The 20883-nt window shown below is 39.0% G+C and overlaps 1 protein-coding gene across 5 annotated transcripts in view; it reads left to right on the forward strand.

Moving 5' to 3' along the window:
* Positions 1 to 20883, forward strand: part of ARB2A (ARB2 cotranscriptional regulator A) — a 204628-nt gene that overhangs the window by 170887 nt on the left and 12858 nt on the right. The window contains exon 11 of one of the 5 annotated variants that reach the window (XM_081880537.1): positions 8643 to 8677. The exons of the other annotated variants lie outside the window; for them this stretch is intronic. Within the exon in view, the coding sequence (XP_081736663.1) occupies positions 8643 to 8662 (20 nt within the window). The 3' untranslated portion in view covers positions 8663 to 8677. Of the gene's footprint in view, positions 1 to 8642; positions 8678 to 20883 lie in introns of those variants that run through there. 5 annotated transcript variants of the gene reach the window in all.

Raw genomic sequence — 20883 nt, forward strand, 5'->3', positions numbered from 1 at the left:
TGGAGACTTTTGGCACCCTAGCAACTTGTCCGTGTTGTGCCACTGCATAGAGGAAAACATGTAATTTGGCATCATAAGATGAGAAAGAGCAGTGGAAAATCTTGCCAACAGAGAGAACATTCTCTTTCCAATTATTTCTCTTCAGCCAACATCTAAATCAAATTGAATGCAAATATTTTGCCCATTAGACTAATCTGAATTGTATTTCTAGCAGTTTTTCCTGCAATATATATTTTCTCCTAAGAAAAATATTTAGCACATAATTTATATCATACTTTTCAGTGACGTGAAACATTGCCTGTTTTCAGCTTGCATAATTTGTGCATCTGCATGGGTTATGCACCTGTGAGTTTGAATTAGAGCATTTAAAGCTATGTATTTAGGTTAACAGAACAGTAGTAGCAAAAACTGAGTGATGGAAAAGAAAGTGTCCTACATGCTAGAATGACACAAATTCCATAAGTTGTGCATTCATTAATTTCTAAGTCATGTATGTAAAGCATCTGACCATGGACATATTCCTTGTTGTGTTTTTTAAAATCCTTACTAAAAAGAGAAATGTCCCTACCTGACATTTTTTTTAAGGTTTCTCCATTAAGACCATTCTGTCCCTTCTGTGAAAACATATATTTCATCTTTGACAACTGTTTCATGGCACTTGGTGTTACTGATGGTGCATGCACAACAACTTCTCCTCCTCCTCCTTCTTCTTCTTCTTCTTCTTCTTCTTCTTCTTCTTCTTCTTCTTCTTCTTCTTCTTCTCTCTCTCTCTCTCTCTCTCTCTCTTTTTTTACCCCAGGACAGCTGCCAACTGCAGCTGACCCTGCTGTGTTTTCAGCTCCAGTACATCTTATAAAATAAAGTAGTGTTGTCATGCTGGAAACATATTTGAGGAAATAATTCATGACTATAGTTCACCAGACTGAAAGAGAGGCTGTGCATAGTGTAGAAATTATCTTTTGGTTTCTGAGTGAATGGTGACAACCAAAACACTTCATAAGGCCCAGTTCAAGAAAGAGAGTGGGCATGAGTTTTGGCAAATATTGCCACTTCTGCCCTCCGGCTTAGTTTAAATGGTAAAGCAGAATGAGAAAGAAGCACAGTGGTGATCAGAGAACTGAATATTCTGAATAAACTCTTTATCCAGAGAGAGAACTCTGAATGATCACAGTCATGCTTCATAACATGCATTCTGTTTGTCTATCAGCAAATGTTCTTACATTTGCCAAATTCTCAGAATCCTGGCTTTACACTAAAACAAGCAGGCTTCTTGCACTCATTGAGGAGAAAACGGTAAAATATGTTCAAGCTCAAAAACTGGAGATCTGATTGTGATCATGCTCTCAGTCCCTATGCCTGTTACTCCCAGACCTTTTTCTCCATCTTTATGCATTTCATTTGTATGGCCTCAACTAAATCATTCCCCTTCCATGGCCGTAGTTACAAACTGGGGTACACCTCATGCATTAGAACTTCCTGCCAGTGGCGTAGCGTGGGGGGTGCAGGGGGGGCCGGCCGCACCGGGCGCAACATCTGGGGTTAGGGCAAATCCACGGGTTAGGGGGCGCAAATCCACGGGTTAGGGGGCGCAAATTACTTGCCTTGCCCCGGGTGCTCACAACCCACGCTACGCCACTGCTTCCTGCACAGATAGTACTTCCATGTAGGAAATTGCTTGTCACAGTTTAATGAACAGTCACATGTGACAAATGACACTTGTCTAATTTGCTGCATGCACATGGTAAGAAACTCTGATTGGTTTCCTCTGAAATAGACTCAACTGAGTTTGCCTTCTGTGGTTCTGTGTATACAAGGTGTATGCATTTTCATATTCAGAAATTATATCTAAATAGGATATTCATATGCTGTAGTCCTGATAAAATAAAAGGCCAGCAGTTATATTTTATTGCATTTAAAAATACATCAAAATTCTGATTTATAGAAAATTAAGAGAATATCCTGCTTGGTCATTCCAACATGTAATTTTCTATATTGTGAACCTTTTCCTATTATTTTGCTTTTCCTCTCCTCCTCTTAGCGTTGATAGATTTTGGGAGCAATAACATTAAGTTAGTATCTTTTTAGATACTTTTCCTGGTTCAGTGTCCAATAGTTTAGGAGGGGGAAGTCTCAGGGAGAAACAAATGTCATATGAACATCAACTGCATCCTTTTCATGTAGCTTCCTATCACTTTACAATCTTATGCTGAATGGAAACTGAATATGTTTGCAACCAAGCTACGGTACTTATGAACAGTGCCATTTCTATGTTCTCAAAGAAAGTGTAGCAGGAAGAAGAAGAATGTTTTTGGAATATACCAAAAGATAAATGGTCTTTCTATGTAGCTTGAATAATTAGCTGTCCAATGAAGTTATCGGACAGGCACAAAGATAAACTGTGTTAGCGGATAAGAAAACTTTCAAAAGCAAAACCTTTTAGACATATGGAATACATAGGCCAACACTTAATTTGTCCTATTATTTTCTTCTGCATAAGTGTCACACAAAATATGTAGACTAGATTGTTGGATGTCTGTTGAAGATGCAGGTTTGAGAGTGACAAATGAGATTTACACTTCAAGTGGTAGGTTGTTCAGTTATATAAATATGGCCTAGTGATTAAAAGTCTTTGTGCTAATGTGCTAGCTCCTAGCACCATCATTATAAGCAATGTAATAACCCCAGCTTTAGTTAATTTAGCATCTAAAACAGAAGCATACATTTTATTGCCTTATCTGTGCCTTATCTGTAGCAAATTGTATATGAAATGGATCCAGCCAATGTTTTAGATCCTAACCCCACCCCACCCCCATAGACCAACTTTGACAGGTGAATGGGGCCACCTTGTATTGTTATGAAGTTATGTGGCTTTGCAGATGTTCACTATAACCTCCAATCACCTGATAGATGGTTACTGCAAGCCCCTTTGATGATGTAGCATCAGGACCCATCAGCTGACTGGTGCTGAGAGCACACCTTCAAAGGGAGTTTCTATAACTGCTGATTGGCAGTTACAGTGAGCACCTTTGAAGTCCATCCGCAGGTGTGGTTAAAATTCAAACCACATCTGCAAACAGTCATTTCTCCTCTGCAAACCAGCGAGTTTATTGGGGCCAAAAGTGTGTCTTCAATGGGGCTTGCTGACAGTGCCAGTCTGCTTGTTGATCAGTACTGACAGCTACTCCCATCAGCTGCATTAGGGATCTCCTAGTGGGAACAATCAGGAACTCACTTTAAGTTTCCACTTGTTCCTTTAGATTGTTTTTTACCTGCCCCACATGACAACATGTATGGGGAAAAGTGGTTGTGATTTGAATAAAACATGCTCCTGGGCTAAACTGGGAGCTGTGCTGAGCCTAATTAGGCCTATGGGCAGGAGGTTCCCCAACCCTGCATTAACTGCTCAGAAACCCTATTCTTCTATCTTACATAAGCAGCTCCTTCCCCATCTTCCCTGGAGCTACTTAAGAAAGACCTGTGTGCCCTAAGGGAAGGCAGAAGTAAGGGAGCCCAGACCAGGTTGCACACACACCATCAGCTCCTGATAGAACATTCTATGGCCTGAGAGAAATGTTGGAGCAGCTCCTATCTTCCTGGAGTTCTGTGTGCCCTGAGGAAAGATGAAAGCCCAGTCCAGGAAGCTTGTGCCATCATCTCCCACTTAGCCTGAGAGGATTTTGTCATGCCACATTTTATATAATTGTTTTAGTACTTTAAAAGTAAAAACTGCCTCAAGTGCCTGGGCACAGTGGTAGTATATAAATCTAATAAATATATATACACTACCAGTTTCCAGGCTGTCTGGGAGTCAAAAACCTTTACTAGTCTCCCCCTTCCAGCACTATCTGAAGGCTGTTGCCGTGGCTAAGGAAGGGAACCAAGAAGAGCTTTGCTGCAGACCAGGTGTGAGTCTCATTGTCTCTTTCCCATCTCCAGTGCTTTTTTTCTGGGGGTACACAGGGGTATGCGTACCCCTAAACATTTTGTGAATCTTTGTACTTTGGTCCATTTACTGTATTTATTTTTCCCAATTTGAACTATAAAATTGTGGTTTTCTTGAGTCAAAATGAGAGTACCCCTAAATATTTTTATAGAAAGAAAGCACTCCCCGTCTCCCTCAGCAGCAGCATTGTCCCTGAGTAACGGAGGCGAGGAGAAGCATCTTTGTTAGTGGGGGGAGGGGAGGTTCCTCTCCTTTCACCATAGTGGCAAAGGGAAAGGTTGAGCCATCTAGGTAGCCACCTTACCACAGTGCCACCTGTTTTTGACCCAATCTGTAACCTTCCACGACAGACATTAATGGAGCCAGTTAATTCTGTGACAGTTCCTTCTGTGTGTGTGTGTGTGTGTGTGTGTGTGTGTGGCAGAAAATGAACCAAAGCTCTCAAGGACACCATTTGAGTGGAGGCAAAATCTATAGCCATTGAGTGAGGGCAAAAGAGAGGCCATTCACTTTCATTAGAGGAAATATCTCACTATTCTTGGTAACACATTTGTAAGTAAGGCAAAATCCCTACAGTACTTACAGTAGGTCACTTGATTCAGGGATTTCCTCATCCCAGCTGCATACCCCAGTAGCAATTTATTGTCATAAATTTCAGTGGTTCCCATTGATATCTGTGGGGCAAAGTAAAGGGCCTGCAATATGCAACACAACTGAAGGGTCTCTAGTGTCACAGGCTAGTTGGGGAGACACTTTTATTTCATTTTCCCTAATGAGAAAAAGACACTCAAGGACACTGGTGATGGTGTCACCAAACACTGACAACTTCACCTTTGCTGTTATAGGGTTGTAAGGGGGACTAGCCCAGTCAGGAGCAGAGACCATTGACCTCCACATTTCATCATGGTCTCACTGAGTCATTAAGTCAGTGATTACTGGTATATTCCAGATTTCATAATTGCCTCGGAGTGGGCAACTCTATGTATTTCAATGGGTGGAGAATTCAATAGACTGTCCCCTAACAAATTTATAATATGATTTAAAAAAAAAAAAAAAGCATTTCTGCTGAAGCTAATAAAGTACACAGTCCAGTTCATGTGATTATTCTCAATATGCTGCTCTTATTACTGGAGACTTGCAGTCAAAGATGCGATGGTTTATAACAGATAAGCTCTGTAGGCAGTGATATTACTGTGGCAATATGCAAGAAAGTACAAAGGTAATGTTCATGCTGCCATGGAGCTTTGAGATAGAATTAGATGATCCATAACTAAAAGGTCCATAAACCAAGCCTATTCCTCCAGCCCCTAGCGTCACATTAGAAACTGGAAATGAAAGACCTTGTAGGACTGACAACAAACTGCTTTTCTAGAAATCTAACCGTACAGATTCATTTGCCTGTAAGATTTCCATTTTTACGGCAGAGTAGGGAAATTCCAGTTCTGTTCATACAGCCAATTATTGATACCAGGTTTTCTAGTCAAGCACTCCCTATTGTTTCCTGTTCTCTCTTTCTCCCCCCACCCCACTCTTCTAAATTCAGCCTAATAATCTCCTCATGACCTGATAAGAGACTCAAATTTAAAACAGGAAACAGAATAGAATGAGTAGTGAACTGACTTAGAAGTGGGGCCATAGATCCATGGTAGAGCACATGTTTTGCATGCTGAAGCTTCCAGGTTCAGATCCCAGCATCTCCAGGTAGGATTGTGAAAGTCCTTTCTCTGAAAACCCTGGATAAATAACCACTGCCAGTCACTATATAGGCTCAATGCTCTGACTCTGTATAAGGCAGTTTCTTGTGTTCCTATGACCTTCATTGGGATCAGTGGCAAAGTACACTATGGGAAATCTATTCAGAACAAATGATAGACAAGGGAAGTATGCTATTCCAGTACTATCCCTAGTGTAAGCCAAGCATCAGCAAGAAATAGTGCAGTGGAAGCAGGGCCTCATCAGCTGACATGAATGGAGAAATGATGCTAGAGGCTGATTCATATTTCTGAAACTTACCTCTAATTTAGTAATCTCTTCCTTCTTCTATATGAACCACTCACAATACATGATGGAAGCACATGGAAGATTGGCTTCTCAACATACTGAAAATAAATAACGTAATGCAAAATTTGTTAGGTACTGTATATATCTATCCAGAATTGACTGCTAGGGCAGTTACAGGTTTTGAGAGGTTAGCTATATTTGTATCTAATAAATCTAAAGGTGTCTAGTGTCTGGAACTATCTTGGAAAAGTCTCCTGGGAGCAAAATAGTCTGGGAATGGGGCATGGGTTGTAGTATCTGCACTAGATTTAGGGTGGTATGGGTGCTTCCCCTGCTCAGGGCGCCAAGCTGAGGGGGTGCAAAATAATAATAATAATGATGATGATGATGATGATGCCTATAGTTATACAGGTATCTGCTGAGAAGTTCCATAAATAAGCAACTGTGCCAAAAGGAACTACTATGAAAATAATAAGTATTTGGGGAGGGGGTATAAACAGAACGGAAGGGGGCGCATATATATTTGTCCTTTTCAGGGGATGCCAAATTTTGGCCTCACTCAGGGTGCCATGTTACCTAATTCCGCCCCTGGTAGAAGTAGTCATTGATCTACTTCTTGCACCTCCCGATGGTGGAGATGTCAGGCAGCATCCAGGCGCCTAGGCATCTTCACTTGGTTGCAAGTGGCCAGTAGCCAGGTGCAAAATGCACCTGCTGCCTGGCAAATTTCAAACACTAATGAAAAGCCTTACGTAGCTATGTTCTATAATTTTTCAGCTTACAAACTATGCTGTGTCCCTTTTTAGATTTCTTGTTCTATCTTAGTCCTTAAATAAATAAAATAGTTTTAGCAATAGACTTGCATTATCCAAAATAAAATAAAATCATTACAGGTTTCTACATTTATTGTAACTGACCTTGAAGCTTTAGGATGTGTTGATTCAAAACCCAAATAAATAGCCAGGTGCTGTTTGGTGACACATGCCTTTTCATTTAAGCCATGGATGGAGAATTAGATGCACTGATAGCGGCTGATAGATATCAAGAAACCCAGAGTTCACACTTTAACCTGCAATTAAAATGCAGGTTAAATTCTTTAAAGATAGCCATTCAGGTATCTTGTGTAATCTTCTATCAGGATTGTATCTCCATTTCAGTTTGTAAGGCACTACCTGTTTGGAATAGGATAAAGACCCATTGTTATTGTCAGACCTGTTTCAAGCTAAATATTCTTCTAGTCCTTTGTGGCTGCCATTTTTTATCAGGCATTCAGAACAGCTTTCCTTTGCTGATCTGCCATTTTCGGACATATCACTGTTTCACTTGTATGATTTCTGGTGAGACAAGCTCAGACCTGGCTGCTTTTCTCTCAATAACAGAGAAAAGAAATGTCTCTGGTGCCTACTCTGCAGAGAAAGTTCATTCATGTGTAAATTATCAGTTGGCCTTTATTTGCTTGGCCTGTGGAGAGTACACATGCAGATAAAAGGCTCTGTGGGTCAGGGTTTAGTACATGCAGGTTTCTCCAGTGGCCACAATGGCACTGTTAGAATTGTTGTCAAAGATTATCAGACAGGCTAGGATGTCTTATCATTATTTACTTGCAGTTTACAGAGTTAAAATAAAATTCTGCAAGCAGGATTCTATTAGAATGTTAGAACAAAATCCACAGCATGACTACTATAAGAAGTACCTTTCTTAATGAGAAATATATAAAGATTCATACAGATCTGTTTAAGAATATCTTTACTTTACTTTACTCTATGTTTCTTTACTTTATTATCCACCTACCATATCACCCTCTACCAATAATAGAAAGCAGTTTCATTGCAGTGTCTTCAAAATTTTTGTCTTCCTTATATGTATAGTTGCTAATGTGACTATTGAATCATGGGGAACTGCCTTAAATATGCTAAGATATTTATTGCACAATTGTATATTCTGCGGTGATGTTTGCACTGGCATAAGAAGTAGGTAGCAGCTGCAGTCTATGTGAGGCTGCAGAAAAGTTGTTTGATCTACAAGATCAGTAGCCTGTTACTTCGTTGCCTTTCATTGAAACATAATCAAGAATCATTAAGGCCTATTAGCAGCTGTGTTGTAAGTACATTTTATAATGCAGTTCTCAGAGCCCCAGTTATCCTTACTAAAGTAAAGTTGTTAAGCTACAACTGTCTCTTAGTTACAGGAGGTTGATCATAAATGAGATAGGATACTAAGCTTTTGAAATGGAAATTCAAGACCCACAGGATTTGATCCATCAGGTCAGCTTCAATTCAGACATTTGGGACCAACCTGCCATTGAATGGCTGGTACCCAAGGTCATAGCTGGAAAGAGCATTATTAACATATCTGCATATATTTGTAATGTTATCATGAAAAGAAAAAAAAATATCCAGAATGACAAAATCGTTTCACATTAGTTTTATTTTTTACTTCCTAATCATTTTCTTGCCCTTCTTACTAGTGATATTTTATATTGGCTGCATTATTAGCATTCACATACTTAACTTTTGCTTGCTTTATTTTTAAAGTTGCCCTTTGAAATTATATTAGTGTTGATAGTTTGACATTGATTTCCTTCCCTTGATACTTTGTTATTTGGGCATTTTAAATGCCTAACTAGTTTCTCTAGAAGAAAAATGCCACACTATGTGAGATTGAAAACCTTATTTCTTGAATGTTTCCCGTTTGGCAGAAGGAAGGAGGTGGGTGTGAAACTCACTGAGAAGGAAGATCACTTGGTTCTTCAGAAAGGCCTCAACACAGCCACTGGTGCAGGAAGAGAAAATTCTGCAGAACTAAATATTTATGATGTCATACTTACCTTGGCATTTAGAATACATCTTATATGGTATAGTCCAAAATGCAGATGAATGAAAGCACTGAAATCAGTGATTCATGAGAAGTATTGTGACAGATGTGAATAATACCATTATGATTGCTGTTGCAGATTATTTAGATAACTAATCTTGTTTCTGCTTTTTGTAAAATGCTGTACAGTCTTATGTGATTACATAAATATGCCCATAAGCTAACAGAGCAGAAGCTATCTCAATGGGGAATGTAAGGAGGGTCACATATGATTACATGGATTTAAGTAGAGTATGTTCCCGGGTACTTGTGTGCAAAATATAGTAGGTGTACATATCTGTGTGGGAGCCGCTTCTGTGCAGCAACTTTCCAGACCTTCCCTGAAACATGTAACCTGGTTTATCATGCAAATCTTCATATGAGCTACCCAGAAAAAGCATATAGTACAGTTCTCCTGATACTCCACCACTTCAGAATGCTGTGTCAAAAACTTCCAAGCTCTGGAAAGCTAACATGTCAGAGAGAATGTTTGTAATCTAGCACAGAGACATGTGATTCCCCTACCTGCATTCTGATGTGGTATAATCAAAGGAGGAGTATAATATCTGCGCCCCCCCCCAATATATATATATATGTGTGTGTGTGTGTGTGTGTGTGTGTGTGTGTGTGTGTGTATATAAAAAAATTAATTCAGTTAAAAGATTTCCAAATGGTGTGACAAAGGAAATCCATCACACATTCATTGACATCAAACCCATCCATTGGCATAAAAACTCCAGGCACCAGTGTCATCAGGCTGTGCAGTTGTTTAGTCCCTGTCACTCCCTGGTAATTATCAGGGAATCCACAGGTGGTTATTGAACCATCATTTTTTAATCAGTGGAAATTATTCATCTCTTTTCACACACAATGAAAGCTCAACTATGATATTACAATGTTTGGCACCACTATAAAAAAATTTGCCTTGCTGAATTGGACAAAGTTCTAGTTTTGAACTCTGCTTCCAATAGTAGAAAGGTAACAAATAGGACATGAGAGTGATAGCCCTGTTTTATTCCTTTTTTGTGATGGGTGATATACTACTTCTGAACATCGAGGACCCACTTAGCACTCTTAACTAATAACAGTTGATAGATTTATCTTTCATGAATTTGTCTAATCCTTTTCATAGCCATCTAAGTGAGGGCCATTTCCCCAATGTGCAGTGAATTCCATTACTTTTATATATTGTGTAAAGAAATATCTATTTCAGTCTACTACAGCCCATCCGTTTTATTGGATAGCCCAAGAGTCAGTACTATATTGTGAAATAGAGATAATCTAGTCACTTACTCCACATTGTTCATAAAGTTATTTATTTCTGTAGTGTTCCCCTTAGACATCTTCTCCACCCCCAACACAAACTAAACTGGACTTGCCTGTGGCTGCAATGTAAGTTTACATATTATTATTATTAATAATAATAGATTTTATTTATATCCCGCCCTCCCCAGCCGAAGCCGGGCTCAGGGCGGCTAACAACACTAAAACAGTGCAACATTATAAAAACATTATAAAAATTAATTAAAATCAAAATTGATGGCAACCATAAACTAAAGTTTTGTAAAGATTGCCAAAAAAGGGAGTCAGGCTGCGCCCTGACCAAAGGCCTGGTGGAACAGCTCTGTCTTGCAGGCCCTGTGGAAAGATGTCAAGTCCTGCAGGGCCCTTGTCTCTTGTGACAGAGCGTTCCACCAGGTTGGAGCCGCAGCCGAAAAAGCCCTGGCTCTAGTTGAGGCCAGCCTAACCTCTCTGTGGCCTGGGACCTTCAAGATGTTTTTATTTGAAGACCGTAAGTTCCTCTGTGGGGCATACCAGGAGAGGCGGTCCCGTAGGTACGAGGGTTCTAGGCCGTATAGGGCTTTGAAGGTTAAAACCAGCACCTTAAACCTGATCCTGTACTGTACCGGGAGCCAGTGCAGCTGGTATAGCTCCGGATGAATGTGATCTCGCAGCGAAGACCCCGTAAGGAGTCTCGCTGCGGCATTCTGCACCCGCTGGAGTTTCTGGGTCAGTCTCAAGGGCAGCCCCACGTAGAGCGAGTTACAATAATCCAGTCTGGAGCTGACCGTCGCGTGGATCACAGTGGCTAGGTCAGGGCGAGAGAGGTAAGGAGCCAACTGCTTAGCTTGGCGGAGATGAAAAAATGCCACCTTTGTTATAGCTGCAATCTGCGCCTCCATGGAGAGGGAGGTATTGAAGATTACACCCAAACTCTTAACGGACGGTGCTGGCACTAATTGCACCCCCGCAAGAGATGGGAGTTGCCCCCTCAATCCCATATTGTCCCGTCCCAGCCAGAGGACCTCTGTCTTCGAAGGATTATATTTACAGTTTTCTTTTCAATTCTTTTGTAAATGTTTTCTCTTCCTGGACAAATGATTTCCAGTAAGCCTTTTCACTTCAAGATCTTTATCTAGTTGGCTGCAGCCAAGTTAGAGCCATGCACGATACAGATGTTTATTATGAATAAAATGCCTTCAGTGCCATAGTGTGCTTTCAAATGGGAGTGTAATATCACAAACACATATTTTGCAACAGGTTTTTTAAAAAACAACCTGTGAAATTTTCCATGAAAAATGTTCTGGGGGAGGGGATGACACACAATAAATAAATTAAATCAATAAATAAAGTTCCACAATAAATACCTGTCTGGAACTACTACATTGGGCAAAGAAAGTGGAACCAAGGGTCTTTGGAAGAAAAACTAAACTTGGCAGAAGTCCTCCCAAGTACATTAGAGGAGCAGAGGGAAAGGAAAAGCATGCAAACCCAAAGCTTCATTCAGCTCACAGAGTCTTGTCCACTTAGTGCTAAACCATGGTTTAGTGTTGCATGTAAACTGGGCTACTGTTCTTCTGGCTCACTTCCAGCATCTAGTGAATGTAAATAAACATTTGTTATTGGTTTTTATATTTATATTTTTGCCTTTTCTTATAGTGAATTTGTGCTTTTTGTTTCCCAGTTTGTGCTCTTTTTCAATTTCCTCATGTGAGCACAATTTAAAAATAATTCCTCTTGCCTTTCATAACTTCCTTAATTTGCATTTTGTCTATGAGCATTCTTTGGCGCTTTTGAGTCTTTTCTGATGAGTCCTATAGATTGCTATTGAATCTATATTATAGTTGTTTTATATAAACTACATGCTTCATAGTGATATTTCAACCTTCAGTACCTTCATTTTTGAGAAACTTCCCCTCCTGAATATTGATGAAGGAATATATTCCGCTCATATATGTATGATTGTGAAAGCACATTTGCACCTGATCTTGTGTACCGCTTAGGTTTAAATCAAGAATCACTTCTGCTCTTGGTGGTCCTTATTACCAAAATGTCATAAAACATCATTTATTATATCCAGAAATAACATATGAATTTACAATTTACAATTTATGCACTCATTTTTTAAACAGTTGAAGCCACTCATTAGTATTGCTTTTTCTACTTCAGCTACCTCCTTGGTTTATTTTTTACACCTCAAAATTAACATCGTGTTTTGATGAGGGAGATTCTTACTTTAACCATAAGATTCTGCCAATAGAAGTTTGGAAAGAATTCCCACCCCCCTTCAGATTTCTAACTTAATGGATAATGCTAAACTTTACAATTTTATTCAGCTATCACAAGCCCCTTACAAAACGCTATCCCAAGTAGCTGTTTAGATCCAAACATCTTTGAATTTGAAAAACAGATAAGTCATGAGCTATTTCATTTTAATAATATCAACCTGTTTGTACTGTAACAAAATTGTATTTGGCAGCTATCTATGAATACAAATATGTTTCATATCTATTATTATAGTACCTAATACACAAATATACCACTTTTCAGCATATTAACAACACTTTGTGGCAATTTTCCTGAAAATATAGTTTATACATCTGTGAAGAGATGTACATGAAATAATTATATGACAAAATAAAAATGCCATAGGTAACAAGCAGATTTGTTTATGAGTATAATAATCTTATTTACCATAATAACTAAACTCAAATATAAGTTATTTATAGGCCACATTTTCTGTTTTACTGCTCTAAAGAAGCACTTTTGACTCCTGAAACCAGTAGCATGAAAATTACAGCCCTGTTATATTGCAGGTGTACTATGTACTCTAAAAAGAAATAGACTGTGTAAACCTTACAGTACAGGTGAAACTCGAAAAATTGTGAATATTGTGAAAAGGTGCAGTAGCTATTCAATCCATAACACCTGCAATGGGTTCCTGAGCCTTTAAATGGTCTCTCAGTCTGGTTCAGTAGGAAGCACAATCATTGGGAAGGCTGCAGTTGTGCAGAAAGCCATCACTAAGACCCTCCATAAGGAGGGAAAGCCTCAAAAGGTAATTGCAGAAGAAGCTGGATGTTCCCAAAGTGCTGTATCGAAGCACATTAATGGAAAGTTATGTGGAAGGGAAAAGTGTGGAAGAAAAAGGTGCACAAGCAGCAGGGATGACCGCAGCCTGGAGAGGATTGTCAGGAAATGACCATTCAAACGTGTTGGGGACTTTCACAAGGAGTGGACTGAGGCTGGAGGTAGTGTATCAAGAGCCACCACACACAGACGGATCCTGGAGATGGGCTTCAAATGTCATATTCCTCTTGTCAAGCCGCTCCTGAACAAGAAACAACGTCAGAAGCGTCTTACCTGGGCTAAAGAAAAAAAGAACTGGTCTGTTTCTCTGTGGTCCCAGTCCTCTTTTCTGATGAGAGCAACTTTTGCATCTCATTTGGAAACCAAGGACCCAGAGTCTGGAGGAAGAATGGGGAGACACACAATGCCAGATGCTTGAAGTCCAGTGTGAAGTTTCCACAGTTTGTGTTTATTTGGGGAGCCATGTCATCAGCTGGTGTTGGTCCACTGTGCTTCATTAAGTCCAGGGTCAACGCAGCCGTCTACCAGGAGATTTTGGAGCACTTCATGCTTCCTTCCGCAGACGAGCTTTATGGAGATGCTGACTTCATTTTCCAGCAGGACTTGGCACCTGCCCAGACTGCCAAAAGTACCAAAACCTGGTTCAATGCCCATGGGATTACTGTGCTTGATTGGCCAGCAAACTCGCCTGACCTGAACCCCATAGAGAATCTATGGGGCATTGCTAAGAGAAAGATGGGAGACATGAGACTGAGCAATGCAGAAGAGCTGAAGGCTGCTATTGAAGCATCCTGGTCTTCCATAACACCTCAGCAGTATCACAGGCTGATAGAAGAAGAAGAAGAAGAAGAAGAAGAAGAAGAAGAGGAGGAAGAGGAAGAAGAGGAAGAAGAGTAGGAGTAGTAGTAGTAGTAGTAGTAGTTTGGATTTGATATCCCGCTTTATCACTACCTGAAGGAGTCTCAAAGTGGCTAACATTCTCCTTTCCCTTCCTCCCCCACAACAAACACTCTGTGAGGTGAGTGGGGCTGAGAGACTTCAAAGAAGTGTGACTGGCCCAAGGTCACCTAGCAGCTGCATGTGGAGGAGCGGAGACACGAACCTGGTTCCCCAGATTACAAGTCTGCGTTGAGGTAGTAATTGATGCAAAAGGGGCCCAAACCAAGTATTGAGTACATATGCATGCTTGTACTTCTCAGAGGTCCAATATTGCTCTATTTGCAATCCTTGTTTTGCTGATTTCATTTAATATTTTAATTTTCTGGGATTGTTAATTTGGGGTTTTCATCAGCTGTACGCCATAATCATCACAATTATAACAAATAAAGGCTTGACATATCTCGCTTTGCATGTCATGAGTCTATCTCATATATTAGTTTCACCTTTTAAGTTGAATTACTGAAATAAATGAACTTTTCCATGATATTCTAATTTTCCGAGTTTCACCTGTAATTGCTGCCACTGAAGAGCATTCTTACAATTTACAAACAGCATAAGCCATAGAATAAAACTTTCATAAATAACATTTTTTAAAAACACCTATTTGATCCTCTTATGCTATTTCTGATATTTGTGAATACTGTTAATACAGGTTATAATGTAGCAGAGAAATCAAATATATATTCTAGCCAGTGTAAATTGTACAGTCACTACTGCAAGCTAATTTAATTGTTTCATCTGAAACACACTGAACTTTGAGGTGATTTCAGTATTTTCTATTTAAACATTTCCTTGAACTTTTTTTTTAGAATTAAAAGACTCCCTTTATATTTAAGATTCGTAAGACTTCAGCCCTCCTGAACCTATATGAGTTTTCTCTTGCTTTTCCAGAGGGATGATTCTTGAATAGTTTGAATGGTCACACATCTACCCAGGACCAGTGTTGGCACCTGACACCCTTGGACAGCTGCCAGGGCCCAAGCACTCCCTTAAGCCCCACTATTAACATCTGCCCTAGATCCCCTTTCCTTTGCAATTTGAATTTCCCACAATGCCCCTGAAGTAGCAGCGTTCTGGGGCATTAAGAGAAATTGTAATGATGCTGCTTTGATTGCTCCAGCCATGTAAGCTGCCATGACCCACCAACAGAAAAGGGAGCTCTCCAGATTGCCCAAGGCACCCCAAACCCTGGACTGTCTCTGGGAATAAAATGTGTGATGCACCAACTTCCAGGTAGTTTCAACCATTACAATGATACCAGTTTCACTAAAGATCTAGTTTGTCTGAAATACAGACTGCAAAGCTACAATTTTACCATCATGGTGATAAAAATTACCCTTTTCAATGCATATTATTTAGAAACATGCATCAGGGTTTACTGGGAGGATGTAGGTTTACAGACGTAGTTGGTGCCTATTTTGAAACATGTTGATATATGGCACATGTATGACTTGTGAGTTCAAATAATGATCCACATTAAGAAAAAGTCTAATTTTCAGAGTATCTTTATTAAATGTAGGCTGAGTAACAACTAAACCAGAACATATGGCATATCCTATTTTTAATGTTCAGTTATCAAACACTCAGTGGACTACCAAAAATAGTCACTATCATATCACTAAGAGTTATCAGTGCAAAGCATCTTAGTCATTTTGGCAACAGCAGCAAAAAAAACCCTAATGTAGACTGCTTTCAAAAGATAAATGGGAACTCTTTGATCCTGCTATTAGGCTTTGGGTTGTTTCAGACATTTGAAAATGTTAATTAGAAAACCAAATGCTCCTAATTTAGCACATTATCGTTATAATGTTTAAAATTATCTTATACTATTGCATGTTTACATTATAGATCCATCTTTATTGGCTCTATGCTGTGCTTCCCTTCTTTTTCTTCTGTTGAAATGCCAGTTTTTGCATTAACTTATACAGTCCTTTACAAACACTAAACTTCAATTTGCTAATGCTGCTGGTTTAGACTACTACTATTGGCTTCAGTTAAATCTGCCACTTTTGCATCCAGCACTTTCTAGATGGTTTGCATCTTTCTGCAGAAGGTTTATCCTTTAAATTAGCATGGCATTTCACTGCACCACCCCATTTTTAAAAACAGTATTATACAGGCAACATCCAATTTGTTGTGTATCAATAACCCTCTATAAAGGCATGATCTAGACATCTTATATGGTTGATTTTTAAAAAAATTAAAAGCTTTTCACAAACTCTGTATTTAAAAATAAGTAGGTGTGCAACCACTGGAAAGTTTCATATAAGGGAATGTCGCCACTGGGCTAAAAAGGATTCTTCAATTCTGTTATACTGAACATTGAACAAGATAGGTGAACATCAGGAACTTTTTTTTTTGAGCAAGGGCCTCAGATCAAAGTTAATACTTGGACTCTGCCTTCTGTAGAAAACACTGACCGTCCCAGTCTACAGTGAATTATTCTACCATTTATCTGCTGGGACTCAGCACCTGCCAAAGGAAAGGGCCATACTAACAAAGGTGCCATATTTCCTTTATAATATCAGTGATTGATACTGACTGAAATTTAAACTATGTTTCGCATTTGGCCCCTCCAGACATTATTCTGTTTCCATGGCAGCATGTTCCTCAGACTACGTCTGTCTCTAAAACATAACACAAAAACTTATTTATACAAAATGTGTAGGACTTGTTAAACAGAGCAACAACAAAACCCCATGGGCCAACAATTATTAGGCATAGAGGCAGTAGAGGTAGAACTATATGCTAAACAGAACTATTTCTCCCTGATGCTACTTGTTTTTAGAACTACTTTTCCTTGGTGTTTGTTCATTGGTGTTTTGGCATTGTAACGTACATATTTTATAGATGATGACATAGATATTGTTGTTCACCAATTTTTAGCTGATAACTTTTCCATTACAACATCTTGATTTTTATTGTAAACAAAACCTGGGACTTGTAATTATAGGTATGGTTTCGATATGATAAGTTGTAAAAACGTTTAAACATCTCTGCACAACAAGGAGACTTACTTTTGAGAATTAACACACACATATATTATATGCCCCTTGTTATTCCACTTCACCTGAAAGGAATAGGATTTGTCTTTCTTTAGATTCTAGTAACAACTATCACAAGCAGATACAAAAAAACAGACAAATGTTGCCCAATTGTCTTGCAGTGTGACATACTCACCAGCAGATTTTAAGATGTTGTTTGGTTTCAAACAACACAGCTCAAGTAGGATAACTCAGTGATTTTCTGTTTGATGGAGATCACAGCACATTATTTTGAAATAATTAATGTTATTCTGTAATATCTGTCTTTCTTCCCAAATCTCATGCATGGAATTTTTGCTTCTGCTGAAAGTAGAAAAGAGACCCCCCCACAGGTGGCTGTCATTCTAGGGCCATTCCTTTAATGCTAATGGGACTGCTGTGATGCCAGTGTATTATGGACTCCACCCTAAGGACTTTATCAGGAGTCTCTGGATTATTTTGTTTCTATATACTCTCATCTGAAGACTCAAGATGCCAGAAAATGGGTAACTTCATTAAGTACATCTAGTTTCATTCACCTTGTAGACTTTTCATCAAAGCTCTTAACGAAACCCACAGCTGCTAGTATGCAATTAAAATATTAGTTTCTTTTGACTGATAAAGAATGTTTCATTTAGAACACAATTTAAACACATTGTTTGATTCAAGAGTTGCAAACAGATTGTGTACAACAATGCCATCAGAACAAAACATCCTTTTACCAAGTACAGCTTCAGTTAAATAATTCTCATTTTAAAACTGTGATTAATGAATGGATTGATTACTAATTAATACAATGAATGCTTTCAGCCGCATGTGCTAATTTCCATGTTAGCCCTGTTTGACAAAACTCATATCTGAAAGACTTTTTGAGTTTACTTTGAACTACAAGCATTAGGCCACTGTGAACCATTTTTTTATGTTTTAAGTTAGAAAAAATAAGGGTGGACTGTGATACATGTGAAATAAAATAACACACTTATAGCTTGAATATATATATATAGTTCATTTCCAGGCTGACATTCAGCTGTGGAATTGCAGTATTGAAAGCATTTTCTCCAATATGCTTTTACAGTACATTTTTTGCACATCTAATGTAAACTACTGATTCATTTGCAGAGCTGCAGCTTTTATCTAGCTTTTTCTCTTTCTTTGACTCATTGGATTATAATAGGCACAGAGTTGTATTGATTACTATAACTTGCATGGGAAAATCTTTCTGCTTCAGATTGGCTATAAATTATAAATAATGTATCTCAAAAGGCTGTGTGTTAAAAGAAGCAATGTTCTTCTGAGACACTCTCATGTAAAGCTCTTAAGGCAGAGGTTATTAACTTTATGATTGCACTATTGGTGTACTTGACCCGTAGCAATGATCACTATCCATAAAATCGTAGACTAGATAACCATTGTCTGCCTTTTCCAGCAAAGTTCATTAGCAGAGACCACCAAAGATCACTCTAATAAGCAGAGGGTCAATATTCACTGCATCAGTATAAATTTGTTTGGTGCAACAATGAAGTTATCCTCCCTTCCACTCCAGCTAAAAAAGCAGTGCTGTGTAATTGGGGTGTATAGATTTTGTACATATTGGCTGCTTCTGGACATAATGCTAAACTATTGTTTAGTGCAGAGATGGGGAACTGTATTTGGCTTGTGGTTTAGAGCCAGATGTGTGGGACTGCCTATCTGCCAATCATCTGATGTCAGGTGATTCAACATCAAAGGAAGAAGTGGGAGTGCACTCCCAATTCTTCATCTCTTCCTTTGCAGCCCCAGCTTGAATTCAATAAAACATAGTTAATATTAAGCAGAGTTTGAAGTTTGCTAAGCAGCTGCTAATTAAAAATGGAAGTGAAAACTTCAGATCTCCTCGCAGCCACTCCAGAGCGGAGAAGGGAGCACATGAGTTCAAGGCTCGTGAACATAATGCTAAATTGTATTTTAATATTTAACATCCCTTTAAATTGAAACACATTTGCCATTTTAATGCTCATTCATCCAGTTTATGGTTTTACCACTCTGAACAATTTGGTGTCACAACAGACTTGGCCCCCTCACTGCTCACCTGTAACTGCAGTTAATGTATGAACAAATTTAAAAGCACTGGTCCAGTGCAGGATCTTGGGAACCCCACTGTTACATCCTTTTGTTGTGACAACTGTCCATTTCCTACTCTCTTGGGTTCTTCAAATAGTTACTGACCTGCCTTCTTATCCCATGACCACTAACTTACTCCCCTTTTGGTTTTTGCCAAAATGATCCATGTTCCACAACTTACTTTCTACTCAAGTTGTTTTGGTCTTAAAACTGAAATATATGCCTTCCTGGTATTTTGCAGTGAAGTATGGGAAATTCCTGTAGCCTCATAGTTTTGACTATTTAATGCACGTTACGTGGGAAACCTAGATCAATATTTGCTGTGCAATAAAAACTTAAGGATAATATATTTGCTTGGACTGCTGAGACATAGTCAAAAAGAAAATAATTTAAGTTTAAATTTCTCTTATGAAATTCAGATGAATGTATTGTTTGTTAGGGTTACTAAATTTTCCACAATAGCACAACATAAAAGGAAATGATCATTCAAATAAATGTGGATTATACATTATCTGTGATTTTGGTGTACCTGTGGGGTCAGGATCAGCCCAAGATATTTTGCTGCCTGAGTTGAAGGAGAAGGTACCACCCTCACCCACCTCAATTTTGTGTACAGAAACTGACCAGATTAATCTGCTAGTTTTACATCTACACTGGCAATGGGACACAGCATCTGAGGGCAGCAGGCTAGCTGGGAGGGCACAGAGCCAGCCAAATGGCACATACAGCTCTGTCTTGCTACTGCCTGGCTCCCAGCATTTGCTTCCTGAGGCAGCTGTTTCACTCTCCCTCTACCATTCACACAATTTTCTGCTCGGTATTTTTGCCTGGTGTTTCCTTGCTGCTGTTAGTGGTAGAAACATGCATGGCAATTACATGGATTATGGGAGTTGCAAAATCTGGGTACTGCTATTTGTGTGGAAATGAAAGGGGGGAAAGCCAAACAGAGAAGAATCCCCTGTAAAAAGCATGTTACCTGGTATTTTTAAAAGATCCAGTGCTTCAAGGGACAAGATGGCCATGGCTACTCTTGTCTCTACTTCCCCCAGGCCTGTCAACCATCCATCCGTAAATGTGGCAAGAAATAGAAGCTACATCCATCTCATGTTTAGCTTCATTGTAGAATTTTAAGGCACAGGTTGAATCTGATAACCATGTGGGGAAACAAATCAAAGTGACATGGGATTAACACAATATTTTGCCTTGTAATGGTGTGCATGCCATGAAAAAGAAGAGTAGGCAAAAGAAGAGTAGAAAGATTGGTATAAAACTGTGTAAAAGCACTACAGAAATTGAGGTTTTGATGTTGATCTAGAATTAGCCTAGATGTGAACATACCCATAACAGTCTCCCACACACATCTCAATTGTGTAGGGCTGCAGACTTGCCCTTTTTAACTCTGCAGAAAACAATATATTCCCTGAGTAGCCTTGTTATTCACAATGACATTAGTTTCAATGAAAATCCTCCTCTTAAATTTCAATCCTTGCTTGGAATAAAAGAGGTGCATTTTCTTTTCAAATGTATGTATTTATATGGTTTCTCAGGTCTGTCCTTGATCTGTCATTTACTTATGACCTTAGTATTAATCATTGCATTTATCTTTAAATGAATTCCCCTTTGACTCTACAGCACAATGTATTATTCCATGGC

The sequence above is a fragment of the Podarcis erhardii genome (assembly GCF_964252035.2).
Source record: "Podarcis erhardii genome assembly, chromosome: 11".
Lineage (NCBI taxonomy): Eukaryota > Metazoa > Chordata > Lepidosauria > Squamata > Lacertidae > Podarcis > Podarcis erhardii.